General features: G+C 63.7%; 6 protein-coding genes across 13 annotated transcripts; 4 read left to right on the plus strand and 2 right to left on the minus strand.

The window, feature by feature from the left end:
• Positions 1-2: 2 nt before the first annotated feature.
• Positions 3-2068, minus strand: VMA22 (vacuolar ATPase assembly factor VMA22). 8 transcript variants are annotated; one of them, XM_088158577.1, is made up of 7 exons: positions 1952-2068; positions 1655-1755; positions 1313-1350; positions 1162-1265; positions 850-941; positions 516-644; positions 3-102 (listed from the first exon to the last, which is right to left on the minus strand). In XM_088158577.1, exons 1-7 carry the CDS (start codon positions 1956-1958, stop codon positions 34-36), a joined length of 540 nt encoding a protein of 179 aa, XP_088014703.1. In that variant the 5' UTR covers positions 1959-2068; the 3' UTR covers positions 3-33. The 8 variants fall into 8 exon arrangements, with proteins under 8 accessions (XP_088014703.1, XP_088014704.1, XP_088014702.1 ...); XM_088158578.1 differs by lacking the exon at positions 1313-1350 and having other exon boundaries at positions 1162-1285; XM_088158576.1 differs by lacking the exon at positions 1313-1350 and having other exon boundaries at positions 1162-1312.
• Positions 2069-2191: 123 nt separating this feature from the next.
• IMP4 (IMP U3 small nucleolar ribonucleoprotein 4) lies at positions 2192-5445 on the plus strand. The gene is made up of 9 exons (XM_014893722.2): positions 2192-2258; positions 2633-2741; positions 3105-3188; positions 3604-3713; positions 4352-4484; positions 4576-4730; positions 4834-4928; positions 5011-5081; positions 5171-5445. Exons 1-9 carry the CDS (start codon positions 2256-2258, stop codon positions 5281-5283), a joined length of 873 nt encoding a protein of 290 aa, XP_014749208.1. The 5' UTR covers positions 2192-2255; the 3' UTR covers positions 5284-5445.
• On the minus strand, positions 5394-7067 carry PTPN18 (protein tyrosine phosphatase non-receptor type 18). Its single transcript, XM_088158582.1, has 5 exons — positions 6474-7067; positions 6179-6234; positions 5868-6079; positions 5697-5771; positions 5394-5582 (listed from the first exon to the last, which is right to left on the minus strand). The coding sequence occupies exons 1-5, from the start codon at positions 6522-6524 to the stop codon at positions 5515-5517; spliced, it is 462 nt and encodes a 153-aa protein (XP_088014708.1). The 5' UTR covers positions 6525-7067; the 3' UTR covers positions 5394-5514.
• Positions 7068-7182: 115 nt separating this feature from the next.
• On the plus strand, positions 7183-10602 carry MON1B (MON1 vesicular trafficking associated B). The gene is made up of 5 exons (XM_088158581.1): positions 7183-7315; positions 7703-8769; positions 9106-9931; positions 10031-10178; positions 10400-10602. Exons 2-5 carry the CDS (start codon positions 7833-7835, stop codon positions 10580-10582), a joined length of 2094 nt encoding a protein of 697 aa, XP_088014707.1. The 5' UTR covers positions 7183-7315; positions 7703-7832; the 3' UTR covers positions 10583-10602.
• Positions 10603-11384: 782 nt separating this feature from the next.
• LOC148217517 (uncharacterized) lies at positions 11385-15017 on the plus strand. The gene is made up of 11 exons (XM_088158569.1): positions 11385-11397; positions 12062-12343; positions 12426-12500; positions 12911-12958; positions 13233-13287; positions 13386-13475; positions 13664-13727; positions 13850-13916; positions 14223-14277; positions 14366-14455; positions 14613-15017. Exons 1-11 carry the CDS (start codon positions 11385-11387, stop codon positions 14707-14709), a joined length of 936 nt encoding a protein of 311 aa, XP_088014695.1. The 3' UTR covers positions 14710-15017.
• LOC106864113 (CXXC-type zinc finger protein 1) lies at positions 14981-24465 on the plus strand (the record flags this gene model as incomplete). The annotated part of the gene is given in 10 exon segments (XM_088158584.1): positions 14981-15040; positions 15190-15330; positions 15456-15553; positions 16068-16168; positions 17003-17106; positions 17874-18029; positions 18977-19003; positions 19630-19779; positions 22905-23012; positions 24281-24465. Coding segments are annotated over 10 exon segments (1130 nt in total), but the record flags the coding sequence as incomplete, so codon positions are not given.
• Positions 24466-25205: the final 740 nt, after the last annotated feature.

Below are 25205 nucleotides of genomic sequence, written 5' to 3' on the forward strand. Positions count from 1 at the left end.
GATGGCAGCAAGTCAGGGGGCACCACGGTGGCTTTATTGGGGGTGGGGACACAGAGGGACCCCCCCCCCACCTTGGTCACATCGTGCAGGGCTCGGTGTCACCTGTGAAGGGTCAGCACAGCCCTGTGTCACCAGCTGTGTCACCTGAGGTCACTGTGTCACCCTCGGTGTCCCCAGGGGTTCCTGTGGGGGTCTGGCTGTCCCCTCTGTCCCCAGCCAGGTGACATTTCTGCCTCAGGAGTTGCCGGTACCGGGTGGCTGCAGCTTCCATGGTGGCCTGGAGCTCGGCCACCTCCACTGCCAGTGTCACCCCTGGGGACAGAGGGGACACAGAAGGGACCACGGAGGTCACGGGGGTCGTGACCTTTTGTCCCTCCCTCCCCAGGTTTGGGGGCTCCCCAGATTTGGGGCATTCCCCCCTTTCTAGGGACCCCCCCCCTGGTTTGGGGATCCTCGCTCTTTTTTTGGGGATCCCCCAGTTCCTCCCAGTTTCTCCCAGTTCCCCCAGTCCTCACCCTTCTGGAAGCTTCCCTGAGCCTGCCGCAGACTGGGGGGCACCAGGACCCCAAACCAGCCCAGGGGGTCTGGGGGGGGTCGGGTGGGGGTCCCCCCTTTTTCCGGGGCTCCCCGACGCTGCCGCAGCCCTGGGGGAGACAGAAAAGTCAGAGACCCCCCCCCCAAAAAAAAACAACTCCAGAGCACCCCAAATTTTCCCCCAGTTCCTCCCTTTCACCCCCCCCAGCACCCATGGGTGACATCCCCAGACCTCCCAGTCTGTCCCCAGCACCCACTGGGGACCTTTTGGGGACCCCCCCTCCCCACCCAGGGACCACCCAGCCCCCGCCTCACCGTCAGCCCCCCCCTGCTGGGGGTCGGGGTCCTCGGGGTCCCCCCCTGTTCCAGGCACCTCCTCAAAGTGGGGGCGTCCCTCTGGGTCCTGCCTGGGGGGTGACACAGTGGGGACAGTGTCACCACCGTGCCCTGGTGTCCCTTTGCCACCACAAGGACCCCCCTGCATTATTAAACCTCCCCCCACATTGGGGACATCGCTGTCACCCCTCTGTCACCTCCCCAAACTGGGGACACCCCAGTGTGTCCCCAACGTCCCATTGTCCCTCCCACTGTCCTCCCCATTGTCCCTGTCCCCCGATGTCCCCTCACCTGTGGCACACACGGACCCGGGGCACCATGGTGGCCCCGTACTGCAGGGACGAGACACGGTGACAGCCCAGGGAATAGCGGGCCTGAGCCAGGGACAGCCACCCCTGTGGGGACATTGGGGACACTGGGGACACAGCACAGGGACACTCACCTGTGGGGACATTGGGGACACAGCACAGGGACACTCACCTGTGGGGACATAAATCACAGCCAGCCCTGGGGACATGGGGAGCCCCGTGTCATGTCCCTTTGTGTACCCACAGTGGGTGACATGTCCCCTCAACATGCCCCAGGATGGATGGGGTGTCCCCAGCCATGTCCCTACAGCAGGGGACTGTCCCCAGGTGTGTCCCCGTGGGGTTGGCACATCCCTGTAGTGGGTGACACCCGCCAGGTGTGTCCCTGTGGCAGGTGGCACCTCCTCACACGTGTCCCCACGAGGGATGGTGTGTCCCCGTTGTGTCCCCGTTGTGTCCCCGTTGTGTCCCCTCACCTGCCGCAGGTGCTGCTCCAGCTGCTCCCTCCGCTGCTGCAGCAGCTCCAGCGCCTCCATCACCTCCAGCGCGGCCGCGTCCAGGGACAGCGCCAGCGACCCTGAGGGGGGACCCGGCTCAGGACCCCCCATCAACACCCGGGGGGACCCTACGAGCTCCCCCACACCCACCAAAACCGCTCCCCTCGCCCCAGGACCGGCTCGGCGTCCCCAGGGTGTCACCCGTGTCCCCGGAGACCCCCCCAGACACCCTCGGGACCCCCAAAAACCCCCCCGGAACCTCCGGCCCTCCCTCACCGTCCATCGCTGCCCTCAGCGCGGCCTCGGGCCCGGCCCCGCCTCGTCCAATCGCATCCCGCCCCGGCTCCTCTCAGCCAATCAGCACGCGCAGAAATTCGAGGGGCGGGGCCTGCGTGAGGGCCGGCAGAGCGGCGAGGTGACGCCCACCCGGCCGCCATCTTGAGTGAGGGCGCTCAGTTCCCGCCCCATTCCGGCAGCATCGCGCTCTCTCATTGGTCCGCCGGCTCTCGTCCAATAGGAGGCGGCGGTGCTGGGAGGTGCCGGCATGTGAGGAGCGGCGCGGAGAGAAGAGGCCGCCACCATGGTGAGGGAGGCGGGGAGTTTTGGGGTCCCGTGGCGCCCTCGTGTTCTCCCCTTGTCCCTGCGTCTCCCCTGCGTGTCGTCTCCTTGTCCCCGCGTGTCCCCCATCCCTCCACGGCGCCTCCGACCTCTCCCTACATCGCTCCCGCGTTCATCCTCTCACCTCTCCACGTCCCCCACAGCAGGCCCTACCCCACTCCTCATGTCCCCCTCACTCTTTATCCGCTGTCCCCCATCCCTCGATGTCACCTCCAATCTCCTCTCAGCCGTGTCCCCCATCCCCTCATGGCTCGGTGTCCCCTTCCCCACATCCCCCCCCGCCGTGTGTCACCCCCGGTGTCACCCCCGGTGTCACCCCTGTCTGTCGCCGTGTCGCAGCTGCGGCGCCAGGCCCGGGAGCGCCGGGAGTACCTGCAGCGCCGGGCGAGGGAGCAGCAGCAGCAGCGGCAGCGGGAGCGCAGGGAGAGCCTGCGGCGAGCGCTCGACGGTACCGGGACACGGGGACGGGACGAGAGAGGGGGGAAAAGGCAGAGAGGGGGGTAAAAAGGGGCAGGGAGGAATTTGGGGAGTGGTTTGGGAAGAGCTAAGGGGTGTTAAAAGAGATTCCAGGAGTATAAAAATGGGGCTGGGGGCAGCAAAGAAGATCTGGAGGAGTTAAGGAGAGCTTGGGGGGGGGATAGAAGAGTTTAAGGGGATTTGGGGTTGTTAAAGAGGAGTTAAAAGGGGAGACTGGGGGTGTTGCGTGCCCAGGGGTTTATTTGGGGCTGGGGGCTTTGTTTAGGCTTTTATTTGAAATGGGGAGGGTTGGGGGGGTCCTGTGTGAGCCCCCCCTGTTTCTCTGCCCCCACAGAGAATCGGCTGCTGCCCACGGAGCTGCGGCACGAGGCCCTGGCCCTGCAGAAGGAGCTCGAGTTCGACTTCGAGGCACCGGGGGGTGAGTGGGACCCCCAAATTGGGGGGGAGGGTGGGGAGAGGGACCCCCAAATTGGGGGGGAGGGTGGGGAGAGGGACCCTCAAAATTTGGGGAGATGGAAATCCTGGATGAGGAGGGAAACAGCCCAAAAAAAGACCTAAAAAAAAAAAAAGAGACTGGCCCCAGCTTTAGGATTAAATTTGCCACGTTTCCCTAAATTATGTCTGGGTTTTTTAATTCCTCAGACAAGATTAAATCCAGCCCAAAATGAGTGGGGGACTGAACCCCAAATCTGGGCTTCATTCCCCCCCACAATGAGCCATGAATTCCCCAAAATGGGAATTAAATCCACCTCGCCCTAAAATCCTCCCAAAAACCTGAATTGACCCCAAGTGACCTTGGGGGTGGGTGTGGCCTGACAAAGCCCCGCCCCCAGGGACAGGTGACAGCCAGGATGACGAGTACAGGTGGGCGGGGCTGGAGCCCCCCAAGGTGATGGTGACAACGTCACGTGACCCCAGCTCCCGTCTGAGGCTGTTTGCCAAGGTGGGCGTGGCCAGGTTTGGGTGTGGCCTGACCTGGGTGGGGCTCTGGGGGTGGGAGGGGCTGGGTTTGGGGTGTGGCACTGGAGTGGGTGTGGTCTGATCTGGGTGGGGCTCTGGGGGCGTGGCCAGGTTTGGGTGTGGTTTAACCTGGATGTGGCCAAATTTGGGCACGGCCCGAGGTGGGTGTGGCTCTGGGGTGGGTGTGGTCTGATCTGGGTGTGGCTCTGGGGTGGGTGTGGCTATGCTTGGGTGTGGCCCTGGCCCAGCTTGAGCACCTTGCCCCCATTCCCGTGGGGGCGTGGCTTCAATAAGGGGTGGGGTTTGGGGCGGGTGGGGTTTGGCAGTGGGAGGGGCTTTGTTCGGCCCCGCCCCTTGGGGGGGCTGAGCCAATGCTGGGGATGAAACCAATGAGTGGGAGGGGGCTTTTGTGGGCGTGGGCTCGTTGTGGGCGTGGCTCTGACCCTAAATCATCGGAAGGGGCGTGGCCAGAAATGGGCGTGTCCTCATCACCCCGTGTTGGGGGGACCCGACGGGGTTGATTTGGGGGGGGGACACGCCCTGTTTGTGGCACCTCGATGTCCCCCCCGCCCCCCACTGACCCCAGGCCGCGTCCCCGTGTCCCCGTGTCCCCCTGGCCAGGAGCTGTGCCTGCTGCTGCCGGGGGCTCGCCGGATGAACCGGGGCCGTGCCGAGCTGGGCGCCCTGGTGGGGGCGTGCCGGGCCGCGGGGGTCACCGACCTGCTGGTGCTGCACGAGACCCGCGGGCGACCCGGTCAGTGCACAATTGGGGGGTCTGGGGGTCTCATTTTTTGGGGATGGGGTGTGTCCTTACCGAGCGTCACCTCCCTCCTCCTCCCCACCAGATGGGCTGACCGTGTCCCACCTGCCCCACGGCCCCACGGCCCATTTCACCCTGAGCGGGGCCGTGCTGCGCCAGGAGGTCGGGGGGCTCGGGGGGGCCCCGCTGGCCGCCCCCCACCTGCTGCTGCTGCGTCTGGATTCCACTCTTGGAAAAAGGGTACGGCCCTCGGGGGGGAGGGGGGGGGACAGTGAGGGGGGATGTGAGGGGACACGGGAGGTCCCACGGGTGGGGTGACGCCATCACTGTCCCCCCACCTCAGGTTGGGACCATCCTCAAGCACCTGTTCCCCGTTCCCCGTCCCGACAGCCGCCGCGTGGTCACCTTCGCCAACGAGGATGACGTCATCTTAGTGAGGTGGGTGACACATGGGGACAATGACAGACCCCAGCCCCCCTCCACAGGGCCCCTCTGACCCCCCCCCACTTCCCCCCCACAGGAACCACGTGTACCGGCGCCGGGGGCGGACAGTGGAGCTGGAGGAGGTTGGACCTCGCTTCCAGCTGAGGCGTGAGTGTCCCCGACTGTCCCCAACAGCCCTAAAAGGGTCCCCGCGCGTGTCCCCAAACATCCCAACACCCCCCGTGTCCCCCCCCCAGCCTACCTGATCCGCCTGGGCACCCTGGAGCAGGGGGATGCAGCCGACGTGGAGTGGCGCTGGCACCCGTACACGGCCACGGCCCCCAAGCGCCGCCTGCTCAGCGCCACCTGAGCCCCCCAGGACCCTCCCCAGCACCTGGAGAACCCCCCCAGATGGGACCCACCCGCAGACCTGAGACCACCTCGGCAGCTGAGCCCGCTGTGGACTCCCCCAGGCACGTCTGGGTCTCAGAATCGGTTTTTATTTGTCATAATAAATCATATTTCTCTATAAGGATTGGCCAGGTTCTGCTGCGGCCCCTCCTCTGCTGGGGGGGGGTGCTCAGGGATCCAGGCCCCCCCCTCACACCTGGGACCACTCGGCCGGGGGGTCCCGCGGGCCCTTGGGCTTCCCAATGCGGAAATTAAACCCTGGAGGGGGGAGCAGGGGGTCAGTGAGGTGCGGGGGTGGACAATGATGTCCCCCCCAGGACACCGGGGTCCCCAAACCCCCCCCCCAGGACACCGGGGCCCCCCCGTGCTCACCGAGGCAGGGGCTGCTGCCGGGGTCTGTGGGGGGAGTCACGACCTCGTAGGTGCCATCCGTGGGTCTGGGGGAGCCTGGGTGGGGGGGAACAGGGTGAGAATTCTCGATCCTGGGGTGGGGGGGTCCCTGAACCCCCTAAACCCCCCCCCCCCCCAAACCCCCCCACTCACCTGCCGGGCTGGGGGAGGGGCGGCGCACGGGGCTGCCCGGGAGCGAGCACGTGCCCGAGGGGGCGGAGTCTCTCGCGAAGGGGGCGTGGTCTCTGTCCAAGGGGGTGTGGCCTCTCCCCGCGGCCCCGCCCCCCCGGCGGGGTTTGTTGACCACAGCGTAGGTGACATCCATGGCGGGGGGCGCGGGGGGCTCGGCCGGCACCGAAACGCTCCTGGAGGGTGGGGGGGGGGGGAGGCAGGGGAGGGGAAGGGCAGGACACCTGTCCGGCTCACCTGTCCCTCACACCTGTCCCCCACTGGCGAGTACTCACCTGAGCAAGGTGGGCCGCAGGGCCCGGCGAGCGACAGCGTCCTGGTACAGCGGGGGCTGGGGAAGCAAAAGGTGGGGGTTCACCTGCAGCCCCCCCAAAACGGGGGCTGCCGGAGCTCCCGCGTCCCCCCAAAAGCTCTCGGGGTCCCCTCTCTTTTCTTTCACTTCCCCTTTCCGGAGGCAGGAAGTGCCGCGGCCGCCCTCGTGCCCCCACCCCGCCCCGGATGCTCGCCGCCCCCCTGAGCTCCGGGCTCTTCCCCACCCGGGTCCCCCCCAACCCCGGGCGTTCCTCTCACCTGGACCCCGCGGGCCAGGCTGAGGTGGCCGGGGGGCGGCGGAGGTGCCATGGGGGTCCTGAGGGAGGGCTGGGGGGAGTCTCAGGTGTGTGGGGCACGGAGAGGATCTCGGAGGGGTTTTCAGTCCTCAGGCCCCACCCTTGGGCTGGAGCCCGGCCCCTGGGCTGGACCCGAGGTGGGGGCCTGGGAAATCCCTGGGGCACTTTGGGGGGGAGCCTGGGGGTCCCTGGAGACACTGGAGGGGCTGTTCAGGGGCTCTGTGGGGCCTTTTAGGGTCCCTATTGCCCCTGCATGCGTCTGAGGGGCCTCTAGACACCCTATGGAGTCGCTGTAGAGATTTTGGGTGTCCTCACAGACTCTACATAGGTCCCCTAAAGCTCTCCGGGCGGTGCCTATAGAACCCTAAAGCGCGCCTGGTGCGCCTGTGGCTCTTGGGGCTCAGCTGGGAGGCCCTGAAGGCCCAGTGGGGCCGTGGAGGGGGGGTCAGGGCCGCTGCGGTGCCCCCAGAGACATTTGGGGGTCCCCTATGGCCCCTGGGGCCCTATAGCCCCTATAGGGATCCCTCTGGCCCCGCCCCTCGTCACGAGGCTGCGTCCCGGCCCCGCCCCCATGTGACGTCACGGGGAGCATGAGGGAAAGGGGTGGAGCGGGAGAACCCGCCAAAAGAGGCGGCGCTCCTTGGGCCCCGCCCCGCGCCCGCCGATTGGCCGGCGCGCGGAGGCCCCGCCCCCTTCCTCCGCGCGGCGCGGTGATTGGTGGATGAGGCGGCGCGGTGACGTCACGGGGCGCGCGGCGCGGAGGCCCCGGAAGCGGCGGTGGCGGCGGGAGCGGGAGCGCGGCCGGTGAGCGCGCGCGGGGCGGGGACAGCGCGGGGGCGGGGCCTGGGGGCGGGCACTGCTGGGGGCGGGGCCAGCTCGGGGGCGGGGCCGAGCGGGGAGGGGGCGGCCGGGGGGCGATCGAGCCGTATGGGGGGGGGCTTTGCGAGGGGGCGGAGTTAAAGTGGTTCGGGGGTGGGGCTTTAGTGTTGGGGGCGTGGTTTAGTCTAGGGGCGTGGCCAGAGAGGCACGTGTGGGGTGTTCCGGGGTGAGCCTCTGTGGGGGCGTGGCTTAATATCAGTGGGCGTGGCCTTGGGAAGACCACCAGGGCTGGGGCTGTGGTCACAAGGTATGAATTGGGGGTGTGGCTTGTGGAGCCACGCCCCTGCTGACCCCACCCCACATCCCCCACAGGTACCGTGGCCAAGGCAGTGCCCAGGACCCCTGACCCCGCCCTTGGTGAGGGCAGGGTGGGGTAGGGCGGGGCTGTTCAGGTGTGCAGGCACCGCCCCGGCGCCCCCTGCTGGTCACAGGTGTGGCAGAGATGGAGCCAGCGAGGACAGTGGACACGGCGTCCCCGAGTTGTCACCACAGTGGAGAGGACGAGGATGCGACAGCAGTGGCAGCCATGACATCATCCGTGTGTCACCCTGCTGGGAATGAGGAGGACAAAGAGGTGGCAGCAGTGGTGACAGCCACAATGTCGCCGGGGCGCCACCCCAGTGAGGAGGAGGAGGAGGTGGCAGTGGCCGTGACACCCCAAGGTGGCAGGGATGAGGATGTGGTGGCACCAGTGACAGCAGAAGCAGCCACAACGTCCCAGGGCTGTCACGTCGGTGATGAGGAGGAGGTGACCACAGCGGTGACATCCCTGAGGTGTCCCCCACCGGGGCATGAGGAGGAGGAGGTGACCACAGCAGTGACAACGGCGGTGACATCCCCAGGCATTCAATCCAATGAGGAGATGACCGTGCCAGCAACGTCCCCAGCACATCCTCCCATAGGGGATAAAGAGGAGGTGACGCCAGCAGTGACATCCCCGGAGTGTCACCCTGGTGAGGAAGAGGAGAAGGTGACAGCAGCAGTGACATCCCCGGAGTGTCACCCCGGTGAGGAAGAGGAGGAGGTGACAGCAGCAGTGACATCCCCAGAGTGTCACCCCGGTGAGGAAGAGGAGGAGGTGACAGCAGCAGTGACATCCCCGGAGTGTCACCCCGGTGAGGAAGAGGAGGAGGTGACAGCAGCAGTGACAGCAGCAGCCGCCACCTCTGCCCCGGGCGGGCGGCGCGGCGCGGACGAGGACGTGGCGGCCGCGGGCTGGCGAGCGCGGCGCAAACACGTGTTCGTGCTCAGCGAGGCGGGGAAGCCGATCTACTCCCGGCACGGCAACGAGGAGGCGCTGGCGGCCACCATGGGTGTCATGATGGCCCTCGTGTCCTTCATCCAGAGCGGCGGCAACGCCATCCGTGCCATCTGCTCCGGTACGGGACCGCGGAACCCCCAAATTTACACAGAGCTAGCCATGGGGAACCCCAAACCTGCCCGACCCTGCCCTCAGGTAGCCCTGAAACAGCCCCCACAGGTACAGCCATCCCTGCTCAGAACAGGCCCCTCCAAACATAACATCCCACCCCCAAAAACACCTCTCCCAGGTACAGCTGAATCTACCAAATCAACCAGAGCCCCCAAAACTCTCTTCCCCTCCAAACCCTTCCTGGGTGCTACTATCCCCCCCCAAAAAACCCTCCTGGCTACACCCACTCTCCAAAAACAACCGCACACCCCAAACCCCTCCGTGTCCTTTCTCTCTCCCGCAGAGGACCGCACGCTGGTGTTCGAGCAGCGGGGCCCGCTGCTGCTGGTGTCGGTGTCCCGCACTCGGCAATCGGCGGCGCAGCTGCGGCGGGAGCTGGCCTTCGTTCACGAGCAGATCCTGTCGCTGCTGACCCGCGGCGGCATCGCCCGCGTCTTCGCTCGCCGCCGAGGCTTCGACCTCCGCCGGTTGCTGGCGGGTGCCGAGGCCGTGCTGGACCGGCTGCTCTGCGGGGCCGCCGCTGATGGGCGCCTGCTGCTGGGAGCCGCTCGCTGCTTGCCCTTACCTGGGGGTCTCCGCCGCGCCGTGTCCGGGGCTCTTCGCCGCGCCGCCGCCGCCGCTCGCCCCGCGCCCGCCCTGGCCGTGCTGGCGGCCCGGGGCCGCTTGGTGACGGCGGCGAGGCAGCGAGCGCTGGCCGAGGGCGGGCGACTCTGCGCCAGCGATCTCCACCTGCTGCTCAACCTGCTGGGCGGCGGGGCGGGCGCGGGGGCGGGCGAGGTGTGGACCCCCGTGTGTTTGCCCCGTTTCAACCCCGATGGGTATTTCTATGCGTACGCGGCGAGGCTGGGAGAGGAGGAGGAGGAGGATGAAGGCGGCGTGACGCTGATCCTGCTGTCCACGGAGCGCGAGGGATTCTACGCGGCGGCTGCGTGCCGGCGGCAGCTGGAGGACACGCTGCGGGCCCAGGGCTGGCTGGCCGAGCTGGCCGCGGCCGTGAGAGGGGGAGCGGGGTACGGCCCGTCCCGCCCCGGTGCCCCCGAGCTCCGGCATTTCCTCTACAAACCCTTGGAGGGGCCGGAGGAGATGCAGCAGCTGCCGCAGTTCACCAGGTGGGCGGGGATGGGGGGGACACACCCCAGAATTGGGGCGGTGGGGGTGTTCCCGGTGCTTACCTGCCTCCCGTGTCTCTCCTCTTTGTCTGGCCGCAGCCCCGAGCTGGAGGAGCCCTACACCAGCGAGGAGGAGCAGCACCGGCTCTTCGACCTGTACCACTACCTGCACAGCCGAGTGCACAGCCCGCACCGGCCCCTGCGCCTGCTCTACCACGTGGCTGAGAAGGAAACGCTCCTGGCCTGGGTGAGCCGCGGGGAAGGAGCCTGAGCAGGGCCCAGAGTCACCAGCGCGTGTTTGTGCTGTCCTGAGAAGGTTCCGGAGTTAGCGGGGGGCACGGGTTGGTGGTGCTGTCAGTAGATCCCAAAATTAATGGGATGCGGTGTCATCAGTAAATCCCACAATTAACGAGATGCTCACCGTCAGTATCAGTAAATCCCACAGGTAACAGGTGTGGTTTCCCACAGGTGACCAGCAAGTTCGAGCTGTACAGCTGCTTCAGCCCGCTGGTGACGAAGGCGGGCGCCATCGCCGTGCTGACCAAGCTGCTGCGCTGGCTCAAGAAGGAGGAGGACTGGCTGTTCATCCGCTACCCGGCACCGTTCTGTGCTGCCCCTGCGCGCCCCGAGGCACCCGAGCCCGAGGGCTGACAATAAACACTGAGACCCTGGGGAGAGTCCTGAGTCTGGGGGGACTGGGGGATGAGGGGACACGGCCTGAGGGGTGAAGGGATGAGGGGACATGGCCTGGAGGGTGAGGGGACACGGCCTGAGGGGTGAGGGGACACAGCCTGAGGGGACATGGCCTGAGGGGTGAAGGGATAAGGGGACATGGCCTGGAGGGTGAGGGGACAAGGCCTGAGGGGTGAGGGGACACAGCCTGAGGGGACATGGCCTGAGGGGGGGAGAGGACGAGGGGACATGGCCTGGAAGGTGAGGGGATGAGAGGACATGGCCTGAGGGGTGAGAGGATGAGGGGACACGGCCTGGAGGGTGAGGGGACACAGCCTGAGGGGACACGGCCTGAAGGATGAGGGGACAAGGGGACAAGGTCTGAGGGGTGAGGGGGAAGGAGGAAGGGGGAAGAGGAGATGAGAACAGGGAGGAGACGGGACAGAGAAGGGGGAAAAGGGAAGCAAAAATGAGAGGAATGCAGGAGAAAAAATGGGGAGAAAACCCGAAAGGAAAGGTTGACAGAAAGAGTGGACAGAAAAGAGAGAGATGAGGAGATAGAAATCAGTGAGAAAATGGTGGAAAAATGTGACAGGAAAGGCTGGAAGAGGTGACAAGAAATGGACAGCAAAAATAGACTGGAAGGCAGCAGGAAAGAGGGAAGAGAATACATTGGAAAAAGTGACAGACTGGGGGTGAAACAGGTACAGAAAATGGCGTAAGGAAGGAACAGAAACACCTCGAAAAGGGAACAAAAATTAAGGCAAAGAGTGGACGGAAAATGGTGGGAGGATGTGAGGGGGAAAGGCAGGAAAACATGAGGGGGAAGGGTGGGGAAAATTAGGGAAAAAAGCAGGAAAATGTGAGGGGAAAAAAGGGCGGGAAAACGTGAGGGGAAAAAGGGCGGGAAAACGTGAGGGAAAAAAGGGCGGGAAAACGTGAGGGGGAAAAGGCAGGAAATGTGAGGGGAAAAAAGCAAGAAAACGTGAGGGAAAAAGGTGAGAAAATGTGAGGGGGAAAAAGTGGGAAAATAGAAGGGAAAGAGCGTGAAAATGTGAGGGGGAAAAAGGCAGGAAAACATCAGGGGGAAGGGTGGGAAAAATTAGGGGAAAAAGCAGGAAAATGTGAGGGGAAAAGGGCAAGAAAAAAACAGGGAATTGGAAGGAGAGGGGCTGAGAAAGCTGCAGAAAGAAGGTGAGGAGAAATGGGGGATAAAAAGGGACAAAGTGTAAGGACACGAGACAGGAAATTGTGAAAAGGGGACTGGGAAGAGAGTGTTGGTGACAGAAAATGGAAAAAGGGGAAAGAGGGGAAAGGAGGAGCAGAAATGAAAGGCACGGAGGCAGCAGGAACCGGAGGAAGGAGGTGACAGAAACGGGAGAAACCATGGAGAAAAAAAAAAAAAAGATAAGCAGGAGGGAGGAAATGGTGAAATGTGACCGAAAATGTGTGGCTGAGGGTGGCAAAAGGGGGTGACGAAGGTGACAGGAGGGGACACCATCATCATCATCATCATCATCATCCCCGCCGTGTCCCTCCGGGCTGCAGCGATGGACGCGGACCCACCCAGCGAGGAGCTCAACGGGAAAGACCCCCCGAGACCCCCCGTGTCCCCCCGCCCCAGGGGCAAGGTGTTGCCAGGTGTCCCCAAAAGGAGCAGCGTCCCTGTGTCCCCAGGTCGCCCCGGGGGGACTCCACGGTTGGAGATGCTGCAGAGGCAGGTCCGCAGCCTGCAGAAAGGTGGGTGTGAGGAGCCCTGCGTCCCCTCCGTGCTGCCCTGTGTCCCCACATGTCCCTCTGTCCGTCCCATCGTGTCCCACAGTCCATCGGGCCGCGGTGCAGGACCTGGCGAAGGCACAAGATGTCAGTGAGGGGTTGCGCCGGCAGCTGGAGCAGCGTGAGTCACCTGGGAGGGGACATTGAGAGGAGGGGGACACTGAGGGGTCTGGATGGGGACACTGAGAGGAGGGGGACACTGAGAGGGCTGGGGGTCCCTGAGGGGTCTGGAGGGGGACACTGAGAGGTCTGGGGGGTCCCTGAGGGGTCTGGAGGGGGACACTGAGAGGGCTGGGGGGTCCCTGAGGGATGTGGATGGGGACACTGAGATGTTGGGAGGGGGACACTGAGAATTCTGGGGAGTCCCTTAGGGGTCTGGAGGGGGACACTGAGAGGTCTGGGGGTTCCTGAGGGGTCTGGGGGATGTCCTCAAGGGGGATACCGAGAGGAGGGGGACACACAGGAGAGGGGTCCCTCTGTGTGGGGTCGTTGGGGACAGAGGGCTCTGAGCTCATTTCCCCCTCCCCACAGTGAAGCAGCACAAGGAGGGACTGGAGGAGTCCCAGAAGCAGGTGCAAGGTGAGCCCAGGGGCCCCTGAGACCCTCCCCAAACCCTCCTTTGATGCCCCCTCATGACCCCCCCATGATTCCCTGACCCTTATGGCCCCTCCTGAGGGGGTGACCCCCACTGTGTGTCCCCCCCACACAGAGGGACCCCCTTGGTTCCTGTGACCCCCCCTGACCCCCGTGATCCCCCTGACCTCTCCCATGAACCCCCATAGTCCTCCTTGACCCCTCTGACCCCCCTTAATCTCTCTGACCTCGACCCCTGTGACCCCCCCGACCCCCCCAGAGTCACTGCAGAGAGTGCAGCTGCGCAGGAAAGAGATGGAGGCCAAAGGCCAGAGGTGAGTGGGGACACCTGAGATCCTCCTCACCCTCACCTGTGCCCACGTGACCTCCCCTCTCCCCCAACACACCTGGTACCCCCCTGACCCCCTCACAGGCGCCTCGGGCTCTTCCTGGACGAGCAGCAGGAACTGGAAGGGACAGAGCAGGAGTGGGAGCAGCTCCAACACCTGCGCCGGCAACAGAGGTGAGGCTGGGGGACACAGGTGGGGCTGGGGACACAGGGCTGAGTGACACAGGTGGGTCTGGGGGACACAGGTGAGGCTGGGGGACACAGGTGGGTCTGGGGGACACAGGTGAGGCTGGGAGCAGCACCAGGTGACCCACACAGGTCATGTGACCCCCGTGTCACCCCCTGTGTCCCCTCCCCGACAGGTGGCAGTACTGCCAGGAGCTCGATACCATCACGGACAAGCTCAAGCACCTGCATGTCACTCACGTGAGCCTTGGGCTGGGGTCCCTCCCACACCTGGGGGGTCCCACACACACCTGGGTGCCCTCACACAGCCTGGGATCACCCCCCCTCCCCCCGTGTCCCCCTCCCCCCGTGTCCCCCCACAGACTCCAGACCACCTGAAGGCTGAACTGATGAAGCTGGAGAAGATGGAGGAGAAGTTACTGAGCTGGGGTGAGCCCCTGACACCTGAGTGACCCCCTGGGACCCCCCTCAATCACCTGAATGTTCCTCCTGACACCTGAGTGACCCCCCGGGACCCCCCTCAATCACCTGAGTGTCCCTCCTGACACCTGAGTGACCCCTCTGGACACCTGAGGGATGCCCTTGGACACTTCAGTGACCTCCACCAACACCTGAGTGACCTCCTGAGCTCCTCCCTTAGAACACCTGACTGACCTGAGGCCACCTGAGCCCCTGAGTGACCCCCTGGACACCTGAGTCCCCCCCAAACCCAGGTGTGTCCCCCCCCTTTCCCAGAGCGCCGTGTGATGGAGACCGAGAAGCTGCTGGGCCCAGAGGCACCTGTGGTCATGTGAGTGCCCAGCCCCTGGCCCCGCCCCCTCACATGTGACCCCGCCCACTCAGGTTTGTCCCCACCCCCCTCACCGCCATTCTTGCAGGCGATTGGTGCAGGAGGAGCAGGAGTGGGTGGAGCGAAAGCTGGAGGTGGAGCTGGGCCGGCAGCAGCGGAGCCTGGAGTGCCATGACAGGTGTGTGACCCTGGGGACAGGTGTGTGACCCTGGGGACAGGTGTGACCCTCTCAGGACAGGTGTGTGACCCCCCGGGACAGGTGTGGCCCTGTGACCAGGACCCCTCAAGGCCCCGCCCACCTCCAGCCCCACCCCTTTCTCTGGCCCCGCCCCCAGGTTGGCAGAGGAGCTGCAGCAGCTGCAGAGCTCCCTGGAGACTGAGCCAGAGCAACGAGATGGACACACCCATGGGACACCTGTGGCACCTGTGTGACACCTCTGTGACACACCTGTGCATTACCTGAGGGCCACCTGTGTCCTGTTCTCGTGTTCCTCCCGTGTTCTCATGTCCCCCAGACCCCTCAAGTTTGCCCCCATCCTCCCCATATTGCCCAGTTGTTCCTCATGTCCCCATGTCCCTCCCTGTCCCCCAATGTCCCCAATGTCCCCCCATGTCCCTCCACGTCCCCCGTGTCCCCCCGTGTCCCCCCATGTCCCCCCCAATGTCCCCCCCAATGTCCCCCCATGTCCCCAGCTCCCCCTCAATGTTCTCCCATGTTCTCATGTCCCCCAATAAACTTTCTGCCACCACTGCTGTGTCTCACGTGTCTCTTTATTGAGAGTGATATTTATTTATATTTATTTAACTTGATTTATATTTGTTACATTGAGCGTGGCATTTATATAAATAAGTATCTCTGTTTGTATTTATTTAGCTGGTGACCCTTCTCCCAAACACGGCGGCCCCCTGTAGCCGCCGCCATCGCTCTCCCCAGGCCGCCGCCATGTTGTGGGCGGGAGCGCCATTAACCGGAAGCGGAAGTTGGACACTCCCCCGCTTCCGGCCGGGGTTGGGCCTAGCCGGGAGCGTCGCTCGGTGGCGGCGGCAGCGATGGTGAGGGGGGAGCCGAGGGTTTGTGAGGGGCTGGGCGGGTGTGCGGTGGGAGATGAGGGGGTTTTGAGGGGCGGGCGGGGTGTCTGTGGTGTCTGGGTGACATCCCCCGCCATTACTCCCCTCAGGACAGCGAATTCTCGGACGCGGAGGCGGCCCCGGGCGGGGAGGAGAACGCGCCGGTTTATTGCGTGTGCCGCAAGCCGGACATCAACTGCTTCATGATGTGAGGGGTGAACGGGGGGTCCTCAACTGTGTCAGGGTGTGAGGGGGAACCTGGGGGTCCCCACTTGTGTCAGGATGTGAGGGGGGAACGGGGGGATCGGGGTCCGGAGCTGTGTCAGGGTGTGAGGGGGGGAATGGGAGTTCCCAACTGTGTCAGATTGTGAGGGAGGGTCTTGAGGGGGGTCCCCAACTGTGTCAAGGTGTGAGGGGGGGGTCTGGAGGTCCCCAGCTTTGTCAGGACGTGAGGGAGGGTCTTGAGGGGGGTCCCCAACTGTGTCAGGATATGAGGGGGGGGGGTCTGGGGGGACCGCAGCAGATCTGAGGGGGCTGCGAGGAGGGGAGGGAACACAGGGCTGGGGGTCCCGGGTGCCTCTCAGGGTGCGAGTTTGGGGGTCCCAGGTTGTTTTTGCCCCTGGGGGGTCCTTTGAAGCGGGGAGACGGGGTGCAGGGTCCCCTCGGGGGGCTTCTGGGGGGGCTGCCCGGCTGAGGGTCTCGGTGTCTCCCCCTCCCCACAGCGGCTGCGACAACTGCAACGAGTGGTTCCATGGGGACTGCATCAACATCACGGAGCGCATGGCCAAGGCCATCCGAGAGTGGTACTGCCGGCAGTGCCGCGGTGAGGGGGGCTCCGGGGGGCTCCGGGAGGGCTTTGGGGGGCTCTGGGGGGGCTCTGGGAGGGCTTTGGGGGGCTCTGAGGGGGCCAGCTTGGAGTGGTACTGCTGGCAGTGCCGCGGTGAGAGGGGCTTTTGAGGGCTCTGGGGGGGGCTTTTGATGGCTCTGGGGGGGTTTGAGGGGCTCAGGGGGGGCTTTTGATGGCTCTGGGGGAGTTTGAGGGGCTCTGGGGGGGCTTTTGATGGCTCTGGGGGGGTTGAGGGACTCTGGGGGGGCTTTTGAGGGGCTCTGGGGGAGTTTGAGGCGCTCGGGGGGGGGCTTTTGATGGCTCTGGGGGGGTTTGAGGGGCTCTGGGGGGGCTTTTGAGGGGCTCTGGGGGGATTTGGGGGTCTCGGAAAGGGCTTTGGGGGGCTCCAGGGGAGCTCCGGGGGCCATCCAGGGGTGGCAGTGCAGCGGTGAGAGGGGCTGGGGGCTCTGAGGGGGCTTTGAGGGGCTCTGGGAGGGCTCTGGGGGTGTCAGTGCCACGGTGAGAAAGGCTGGGGGGCTCTGGGTGATTTCTGGGGGGGTCTGGGTGGTTTTTGGGGTGGTCTGGGTGGTTTTTGGGGGGGTCTGGGTGCTTTTTAGGGGAACTCTAGGTGGTTTTGGGGGAATTCTGGGTGGTTTTGGGGTGGTTTTGTGGTGATCTGGGTGTTTTTGGGGTGGTCTGGGTGGTTTTTGGGGAGGGGGGTCTCAGACACCTGAGTGTGATCTGGGGGGGCCAGGGGTGATCTGAGGGGGTCTGTGCTGAGGTGGGGAAGGGTCCTGGACCCCCCCTGAGCCCTCTGTGACCCCTCCCCAGAGAAGGACCCGTCCCTGGAGATCCGGTACCGGCACAAGAAGTGGCGGGAGAAGGAGCACGAGGGGACCAAGGGGCAGGAGCTGGAGCAGGGCCGGGCTGCCAAGGTGGGCACCCCACAAAAAGGGGGGGGAGACCCCCCCAAAGAACCCCGAGATCTGGTGGGGGGGAGGCTGGAAGTCCCTTTGGATGAGGATTTGGGGCGCACCGGAGGGCTCCGTGGTGATTTGGGGGGTCCCTGAACCTCTCCAGGTGCTTGGGACACCCCCAGGTTGGGTTTTGGGGTGTCCCTGGGTGGCTTTTGGGGTGCTTTGGGTGTGTTTTGGGGTATCTCAGGTGGTTTTTGGGGTACCTGACCCCATTTTTGAGGTGTCTGACCCCATTTCTGGGGTGCCTGACCCCGTTTTCGGGGTGTCTGACCCCGTTTTTGGGGTGCCCGACCCCAGATCAGGCGCTCAGCCCGAATGTGTGCTGAATGCGAGGCAGGGGTGTCCCAGGTGTTTTTTGGGGTATCCCAGGTGATTTTTGGGGTGCCTGACCCCATTTTTGGGGCGCCTGACCCCATTTCTGGGGTGTCTGACCCCGTTTTTGTGGTGTCTGACCCCATTTTCGGGGGTGCCTGACCCCATTTCTGGGGTGTCTGACCCCGTTTTCGGGGTGCCCGACCCCAGATCAAGCGCTCGGCCCGGATGTGTGCTGAGTGCGAGGCAGGGGTGTCCCAGGTGTTTTTTGGGGTATCCCAGGTGATTTTTGGGGCGCATGACCCCATTTCTGGGGTGCCTGACCCCGTTTTCGGGGTGTCTGACCCCATTTCTGGGGTGCCTGACCCCGTTTTCGAGGTGCCTGACCCCGTTTTCGGGGTGCCCGACCCCAGATCAAGCGCTCGGCCCGGATGTGTGGTGAGTGCGAGGCGTGCCGGCGCCCCGAGGACTGCGGGCAGTGCGATTTCTGCCGGGACATGAAGAAATTCGGGGGCCCCAACAAGATCCGCCAGAAGTGTCGCCTGCGGCAGTGCCAGCTGCGGGCACGGGTGAGCCTGGCGTGTCCCCAGAGTGTCCCCAGTGTGTCCCCAGAGTGTCCCCAGTGTGTCCTCAGTGTGTCCCCACCGTGTCCCCAGCACGTCCCCAATGTGGCTTTTTTGTCACTGTGTCCCTGTCGTGTGGTTCTGTCATTGCCTCGTGTCCCTGTGTCACCCTGTCCCGTGTCCCTCTGTCCCTCTGTCCCGTGTCCCTGTGTCACCCTGTCCCTGTGTCCCTCTGTCCCGTGTCCCTGTGTCACCGTGTCCCCGTGTCCCTCTGTCCCGTGTCCCTGTGTCCCCCTGTCCGGTGTCCCTGTGTCACCCTGTCCCTGTGTCCCTCTGTCCCGTGTCCCTGTGTCACCGTGTCCCCGTGTCCCTCTGTCCCGTGTCCCTGTGTCCCCCTGTCCCGTGTCTCTGTGTCCCTCTGTCCCGTGTCCCTCTGTCCCGTGTCCCTGTGTCCCGTGTCCCTGTGTCCCTGTGTCCCTCTGTCCCGTGTCCCTGTGTCCCCCCTGTCCTGTGTCACCCTGTCCCGTGTCTTTGTGTCACCCTGTCCCGTGTCCCTTTGTCACCCTGTCCCGTGTCCCTTTGTCCCCATGTCCCCTGTCCCGTGTCCCCCTGTCCCGTGTCCCTGTGTCCCGTGTCCCTGTGTCCCATGTCCCTGTGTCCCGTGTCCCTGTGTCCCTGTGTCACCCTGTCCCGTGTCCCTGTGTCCCGTGTCCCTGTGTCCCTGTGTCCCTGTGTCACCCTGTCCCGTGTCCCTCTGTCCCGTGTCCCTGTGTCACCCTGTCCCGTGTCCCTCTGTCCCGTGTCCCTCTGTCCCTCTGTCCCGTGTCCCCCCTGTCCCGTGTCCCCCTGTCCCGTGTCACGTCACGTCCTTTGTCACCGTCTCACCCCTCTCGTCCTCGTGTCTCTTTGTCACCTGGTGCCACGTCCCTGACGTGTCCCCACTGTCCCCACAGGAGTCCTACAAGTACTTCCCCACCTCGGTGAGTCCCGGGGGGGCCCCTGGGGGAGGGGAGGGGTGGGGGTGGGGGAGGGGAATGGGGACCCCACACCCCCCCCCTGGGGAGGGGCCAGACCTGGCTGGGGGGGGGGGGGGGGCACCCCAAAATCCTCTGTCCCCCCTGAGATGAGGGGGGGGGGTGCCCAGGAAGGTGCTGACCCCCCCCCAACTGGTGAGGGAGTCCCTGGGGTGCCATGGGGGCGTCCTGGGGGGTCCCGAAAGTACCTGGGAGGGGTCCTGGGGGGTCTCAAGAGGGTCCCAGGGGTGCCATGGGGGTGTCCTGGGGGGTCCCTGGCAGTGCTGACCCCCCCTCCCCAAACTGATGAGGAGGTCCTGGGTGGTCCCAGGGTGCCATTGGGGGTCCCAGGGGTGTCCCAAGGGTGCCATTGGGGGTCCCAAGAGGGTCCCAGGGGTGCCATGGGGGGGTCCCGGGGGTCCCTGGCAGTGCTGACCCCCCCCCCCCCCACAACTGATGGGGTGGTCCCAGGGGTGCCACTGGGGGTCCCAGGGGTGCCATGGGGGGATCCCAAGGGTGCCATTAGGGGTCCCAGGGGGGGTCCCAAGGGTGCCATGGGGGGGGGTCCCTGGCAGTGCTGACCCCCTCCCCAGCTGGCCCGGGGGCGTGAGGGGGACCTGGAGCTGCTGAAGGCGCAGCTGGGGGGGCCGGGGCCCCCCGAGAGCCTCTCGGACGAGGAGCTGCCCCTCGACCCCCGGCTCTACCAGGAGCTCTGCGCCGGCGCCTTCGACGAGCACGGCCTGGTGAGCCCCCAAAAAACTGCCCTGGGACCCCCAAAAAACTGCACTGGGACCCCAAAAAAACTGCCCTGGGACCCCCAAAAACTGCACTGGGACCCCAAAAACTGCCCTGGGACCCCAAAAACTGCACTGGGAGCTCAAAAAATGCCCTGGGACCCCCAAAAACTGCACTGGGACCCCCAAAAACTGCCCTGGGACCTCAAAAACTGCACTGGGACCCCAAAAAACTGCACTGGGACCTCAAAAACTGCACTGGGACCCCAAAAAACTGCCCTGGGACCCCAAAAAACTGCCCTGGGACCCCCAAAACTGCCCTGGGACCCGGAAATCTGCCCTGGGACCCCAAAATCTGCCCTGGGACCCCAAAAACTGCACTGGGACCCCGAAATCTGCACTGGGACCCCCAAAAACTGCACTGGGACCCCCAAAAAACTGCCCTGGGACCCCAAAAACTGCACTGGGACCCCAAAATCTGCACCAGGACCCCCAAAAACTGCCCTGGGACCCCAAAAACTGCCCTTGGGATTCCAAAAACTGCACCCTCGGGACCCCCAAACTGCACCAGGACCCCAAAAACTGCCCTGGGACCCCCAAAAAACTGCCCTGGGACCCCCAAAAAACTGCCCTGGGACCTCAAAATCTGCACCGGGACCCCAAAAATTGCACCCCTGGGACCCCCAAAAAACTGCCCTGGGACCCCAAAAATTGCACCCCTGGGACCCCAGAACTGCCCCCCTGGCACCTCAAAACTTCCCCAGGACACAAAAACTTTCCCCTGGGACCCCAAAAACTGCACCAGGACCCCAAAATTGCCCCCGGAGCCCCAAAACTGGGGTGGGTTTAAGCACTCTGAGACACATTTAAACCTGGTTTTGTGTGCCAGGGCCTGGTTTAGGCCTGGTTTAGGTCTGGTTTAGGTGGTTTAGGCCTGGTTTAGGCCTGGTTTAGGTGGTTTAGGCCTGGTTTAGGTGGTTTAGGGCTGGTTTAGGTGGTTTAGGGCTGGTTTAGGCCTGGTTTAGGTGGTTTAGGGCTGGTTTAGGTGGTTTAGGCCTGGTTTAGGCCTGGTTTAGGTGGTTTAGGCCTGGTTTAGGTGGTTTAGGGCTGGTTTAGGTGGTTTAGGCCTGGTTTAGGTGGTTTAGGGCTGGTTTAGGCCTGGTTTAGGTGGTTTAGGCCTGGTTTAGGCCTGGTTTAGGTGGTTTAGGGCTGGTTTAGGTGGTTTAGGCCTGGTTTAGGCCTGGTTTAGGTGGTTTAGGGCTGGTTTAGGTGGTTTAGGCCTGGTTTAGGCCTGGTTTAGGTGGTTTAGGCCTGGTTTAGGTGGTTTAGGCCTGGTTTAGGTGGTTTAGGCCTGGTTTAGGGCTGGTTTAGGTGGTTTAGGGCTGGTTTAGGTGGTTTAGGGCTGGTTTAGGGCTGGTTTAGGTGGTTTAGGGCTGGTTTTATGTGTCAAGCTGAGCTTCAGGTGTGGCAGGGTGTGTCCCCAAATGTCCCCAAATGTGTCCTGGCATGTCCCCAGACCAGGCCATGCCCTGAGGGGTGTCCCCAGATGTCCCCAGATGTCCCCAGATGTCCCCAAGTGTCCCCAGATGTCCCCAGGTGTCCCCAGATGTCCCCAAGTGTCCCCAGGTGTCCCCAGATGTCCCCAGATATCCCCAAGTGTCCCCAAGTGTCCCCAGATGTCCCCAGATGTCCCCAAGTGTCCCCAGGTGTCCCCAGATGTCCCCAGATATCCCCAAGTGTCCCCAAGTGTCCCCAGATGTCCCCAGATGTCCCCAAGTGTCCCCAGATGTCCCCAAGTGTCCCCAAATGTCCCCAAGCATGTCCTGGCACATCCCCAGACCAGGCTGTGGCCTGAGGGGTGTCCCCAGATGTCCCCAGGTGTCCCCAAGTGTCCCCAGATATCCCCAGATGTCCCCAGATGTCCCCAGATGTCCCCAAGTGTCCCCAGATGTCCCCAGATGTCCCCAGGTGTCCCCAGATGTCCCCAGATGTCCCCAGGTGTCCCCAGATGTCCCCAGGTGTCCCCAGGTGTCCCCAGGTGTCCCCAGGTGTCCCCAGATGTCCCCAAGTGTCCCCAGGTGTCCCCAGGTGTCCCCAGATGTCCCCAAGTGTCCCCAGATGTCCCCAAGTGTCCCCAAGTGTCCCCAAGTGTCCCCAGGTGTCCCCAAGTGTCCCCAGGTGTCCCCAGGTGTCCCCAAGTGTCCCCAGATGTCCCCAGGTGTCCCCAAGTGTCCCCAGGTGTCCCCAGGTGTCCCCAGATGTCCCCAGGTGTCCCCAAGTGTCCCCAGGTGTCCCCAGATGTCCCCAGATGTCCCCAAGTGTCCCCAGATGTCCCCAAGTGTCCCCAAATGTCCCCAAGCATGTCCTGGCACATCCCCAGACCAGGCTGTGGCCTGAGGGGTGTCCCCAGATGTCCCCAGGTGTCCCCAAGTGTCCCCAGATATCCCCAGATGTCCCCAGATGTCCCCAGATGTCCCCAAGTGTCCCCAGATGTCCCCAGATGTCCCCAGGTGTCCCCAGATGTCCCCAGATGTCCCCAGGTGTCCCCAGATGTCCCCAGGTGTCCCCAGATATCCCCAAGTGTCCCCAGGTGTCCCCAGATGTCCCCAGATGTCCCCCAGGTGTCCCCAAGTGTCCCCAGATGTCCCCAGGTGTCCCCAGATATCCCCAAGTGTCCCCAGGTGTCCCCAGATGTCCCCAAGTGTCCCCAAGTGTCCCCAGATGTCCCCAGATGTCCCCAAGTGTCCCCAGATGTCCCCAGATGTCCCCAGATGTCCCCAAGTGTCCCCAAGTGTCCCCAAGTGTCCCCAGGTGTCCCCAGATATCCCCAGATGTCCCCAGATGTCCCCAAGTGTCCCCAAGTGTCCCCAAGTGTCCCCAAGTGTCCCCAGGTGTCCCCAAGTGTCCCCAGATGTCCCCAAGTGTCCCCAGGTGTCCCCAAGTGTCCCCAGGTGTCCCCAAGTGTCCCCACACCACGCCACACTCAGAGTCACCTCAGGCCGCGTCGTCCCCTCGCCGGCCACGCTCCGAGGCACATCGGGGCTGTCACCCTGCGTGTCCCCTGATGTCCCCTGGTGTCCCCTGATGTCCCCACCGTGTCCCCACGGTGTCCCCTGGTGTCCCCACCCTGCCAGCCGTGGCTCAGTGACGCCGAGGACGCGCCGTTCCTGGACCCCGCGCTGCGCAAACGCGCCGTGAAGGTCAAACACGTCAAACGGAGAGAGAAGAAATCCGACAAGAAGGTGGGGGGCACTGGGAGCTACTGGGAGCTACTGGGAGCTACTGGGAGCTACTGGGAGCTACTGGGAGCTACTGGGGGCTACTGGGAGCTACTGGGAGCTACTGGGGGCTACTGGGGGTTACTGGGAGGCTCGAAGCGTTGCTGGGAGAGCCACTGGGAGCTGTTGGGAGTTACTGGGGGCTACTGGGAGCTACTGGGAGTTACTGGGAGTTACTGGGAGGCTCCAAGCGTTGTTGGGAGAGCCACTGGGAGTTACTGGGGGTTACTGGGAGAGCCAGTGGGAGTTGTTGGGAGTTACTGGGAGGCTCCAAGGGTTGCTGGGAGGGCCACTGGGAGCTGCTGGGAGTTACTGGGAGGCTCCAGGGGTTGCTGGGAGGGCAACTGGGAGCTGCTGGGAGTTACTGGGAGGCTCCAAGGGTTACTGGGAGGGCCACTGGAAGCTACTGGGGGTTACTGGGAGGCTCTAAGGGTTGCTGGGAGGGCCACTGGGAGCTGTTGGAGGTTACTGGGAGCTACTGGGAGCCTCCAAGGGTTACTGGGAGGGCAACTGGGAGCTGCTGGGAGTTACTGGGAGGCTCCAAGGGCTGCTGGGAGGGCTCTGGGAGCACTGGGCTATGAGTGGTGGTTACTGGGAGGTCACTGGGAGCTGTTGGGAGTTACTGGGGGTTACTGGGAGGCTCCAAGGGTTGTCGGGAGAGCTGCTGGGAGTTACTGGGAGACTCCAAGGGCTGATGGGAGAGCTGCTGGGAGTTACTGGGAGACTCCAAGGGCTGCTGGGAGGGCCACTGGGAGTTACTGGGAGGCTCCAAGGATTGTCAGGAGAGCCACTGGGAGCTACTGGGAGTTACTGGCAGGCTCCAAGTGTTTCTGGGAGGGCCACTGGGAGGTCACTGGGATGTTACAGGGTGGTTACTGGGCTATGAGTGATGGTTACTGGGAGGTCACTGGGATGTTACTGGGAGGTCACTGGGCTATGAGGGGTGGTTACTGGGAGGTCACTGGGATGTTACTGGGAGGTCACTGGGCTATGAGGGGTGGTTACTGGGAGGTCACTGGGATGTTACAGGGTGGTTACTGGGCTATGAGGGGTGGTTACTGGGAGGTCACTGGTGCTAACTGGTGCTCACTGGCGCAGAAGGAGGAGCGCTACAAGCAGCACCAGCAGGGGGCGCTGTACTGGGCAATGAGTGATGGTTACTGGGCGGTCCCTGGGATGTTACTGGGAGGTCACTGGTGCTAACTGGTGCTAACTGGTGCTCACTGGCGCAGAAGGAGGAGCGCTACAAGCGGCACCGGCAGCGGGCGCGGCACCGCGAGCGCCGCGGGCACCCCGAGCGCGCCGACGCCCGCGACCCCGCGGGGCTGGGCCAGTGCCTGGGCCCCGGCTGCACCCGGCCCGCTCGCCCGCCCTCCAAGTACTGCAGCGAGGCCTGCGGCATCAAACTGGCTGCCAAGTGAGTGCCCACCAGTACGGACCAGTATGGACCAGTGCGGGGTGGTACGGACTGGTATAGAACGGTATAGACCAGTATAGACCAGTACAGAACAGTGAGGGGCACAGATTGGTATAGAATAGTATGAACCAGTATAGAACTGTATAGACCAGTACAGACCAGTATAGACCAGTGAGGGGCACAGATTGGTATAGAATAGTATGAACCAGTATAGAACTGTATAGACCAGTACAGACCAGTATAGACCAGTGAGGGGCACAGATTGGTATAGAATAGTATGAACCAGTATAGAACGGTATAGACCAGTACAGAGCAATACAGACCAGTATAGACCAGTGCGGGGCGGTACAGACTGGTATAGAACGGTATAGACCAGTACAGACCAGTATAGAGCACTGTGGGGTGGTACACACTGGTATGGAGTGGTATGAACCAGTATAGAACGGTATAGACCAGTACACACCAGTATGAACCAGTGCGGGGTGGTACACACTGGTATGGAGTGGTATGAACCAGTATAGAACGGTATAGACCAGTATGAACCAGTGCAGGGCGGTACGGACTGGTATGGAGTGATATGAACCAGTATAAACCAGTACAGAATAGGACAGACCAGTATGAACCAGTGCAGGACAGTACAGACCAGTATAAACCAGTATAGAATACTACAGATTGGTATAGACCAGTATGAACCAGTGCAGGACAGTACAGACCAGTATAAACTAGAACAGAATGGCACA

Source organism: Sturnus vulgaris, unplaced genomic scaffold (genome assembly GCF_052056855.1).
Source record: "Sturnus vulgaris isolate bStuVul1 unplaced genomic scaffold, bStuVul1.hap1 Scaffold_740, whole genome shotgun sequence".
Lineage (NCBI taxonomy): Eukaryota > Metazoa > Chordata > Aves > Passeriformes > Sturnidae > Sturnus > Sturnus vulgaris.

What these genes read in the sequence shown, in the direction of transcription:
- VMA22 (XM_088158572.1), bottom strand. An exon ending in CCAGCAGGGGGGGGCTGACG is followed by an intron (nt 645 to 849) that starts GTGAGGCGGGGG and finishes TGTCTCCCCCAG; the next exon opens with GGCTGCGGCAGCGTCGGGGA. An exon ending in TCAGGGAAGCTTCCAGAAGG is followed by an intron (nt 313 to 515) that starts GTGAGGACTGGG and finishes CTCTGTCCCCAG; the next exon opens with GGGTGACACTGGCAGTGGAG.
- IMP4 (XM_014893722.2), top strand. An exon ending in GTCTGAGGCTGTTTGCCAAG is followed by an intron (nt 3,714 to 4,351) that starts GTGGGCGTGGCC and finishes CCCCCTGGCCAG; the next exon opens with GAGCTGTGCCTGCTGCTGCC. An exon ending in ACCTCGCTTCCAGCTGAGGC is followed by an intron (nt 5,082 to 5,170) that starts GTGAGTGTCCCC and finishes TCCCCCCCCCAG; the next exon opens with CCTACCTGATCCGCCTGGGC.
- PTPN18 (XM_088158582.1), bottom strand. Translation starts at nt 6,524, where the DNA reads ATGGCACCTCCGCCGCCCCCCGGCCACCTCAGCCTGGCCCGCGGGGTC. An exon ending in GCCTGGCCCGCGGGGTCCAG is followed by an intron (nt 6,235 to 6,473) that starts GTGAGAGGAACG and finishes TTGCTTCCCCAG; the next exon opens with CCCCCGCTGTACCAGGACGC. An exon ending in CGGCAGCAGCCCCTGCCTCG is followed by an intron (nt 5,583 to 5,696) that starts GTGAGCACGGGG and finishes TCCCCCCTCCAG; the next exon opens with GGTTTAATTTCCGCATTGGG.
- MON1B (XM_088158581.1), top strand. Translation starts at nt 7,833, where the DNA reads ATGGAGCCAGCGAGGACAGTGGACACGGCGTCCCCGAGTTGTCACCAC. An exon ending in CATCCGTGCCATCTGCTCCG is followed by an intron (nt 8,770 to 9,105) that starts GTACGGGACCGC and finishes TCTCTCCCGCAG; the next exon opens with AGGACCGCACGCTGGTGTTC. An exon ending in CAGCTGCCGCAGTTCACCAG is followed by an intron (nt 9,932 to 10,030) that starts GTGGGCGGGGAT and finishes GTCTGGCCGCAG; the next exon opens with CCCCGAGCTGGAGGAGCCCT.
- LOC148217517 (XM_088158569.1), top strand. An exon ending in AGCACCTGCATGTCACTCAC is followed by an intron (nt 13,728 to 13,849) that starts GTGAGCCTTGGG and finishes GTCCCCCCACAG; the next exon opens with ACTCCAGACCACCTGAAGGC. An exon ending in GGAGAAGTTACTGAGCTGGG is followed by an intron (nt 13,917 to 14,222) that starts GTGAGCCCCTGA and finishes CCCCTTTCCCAG; the next exon opens with AGCGCCGTGTGATGGAGACC.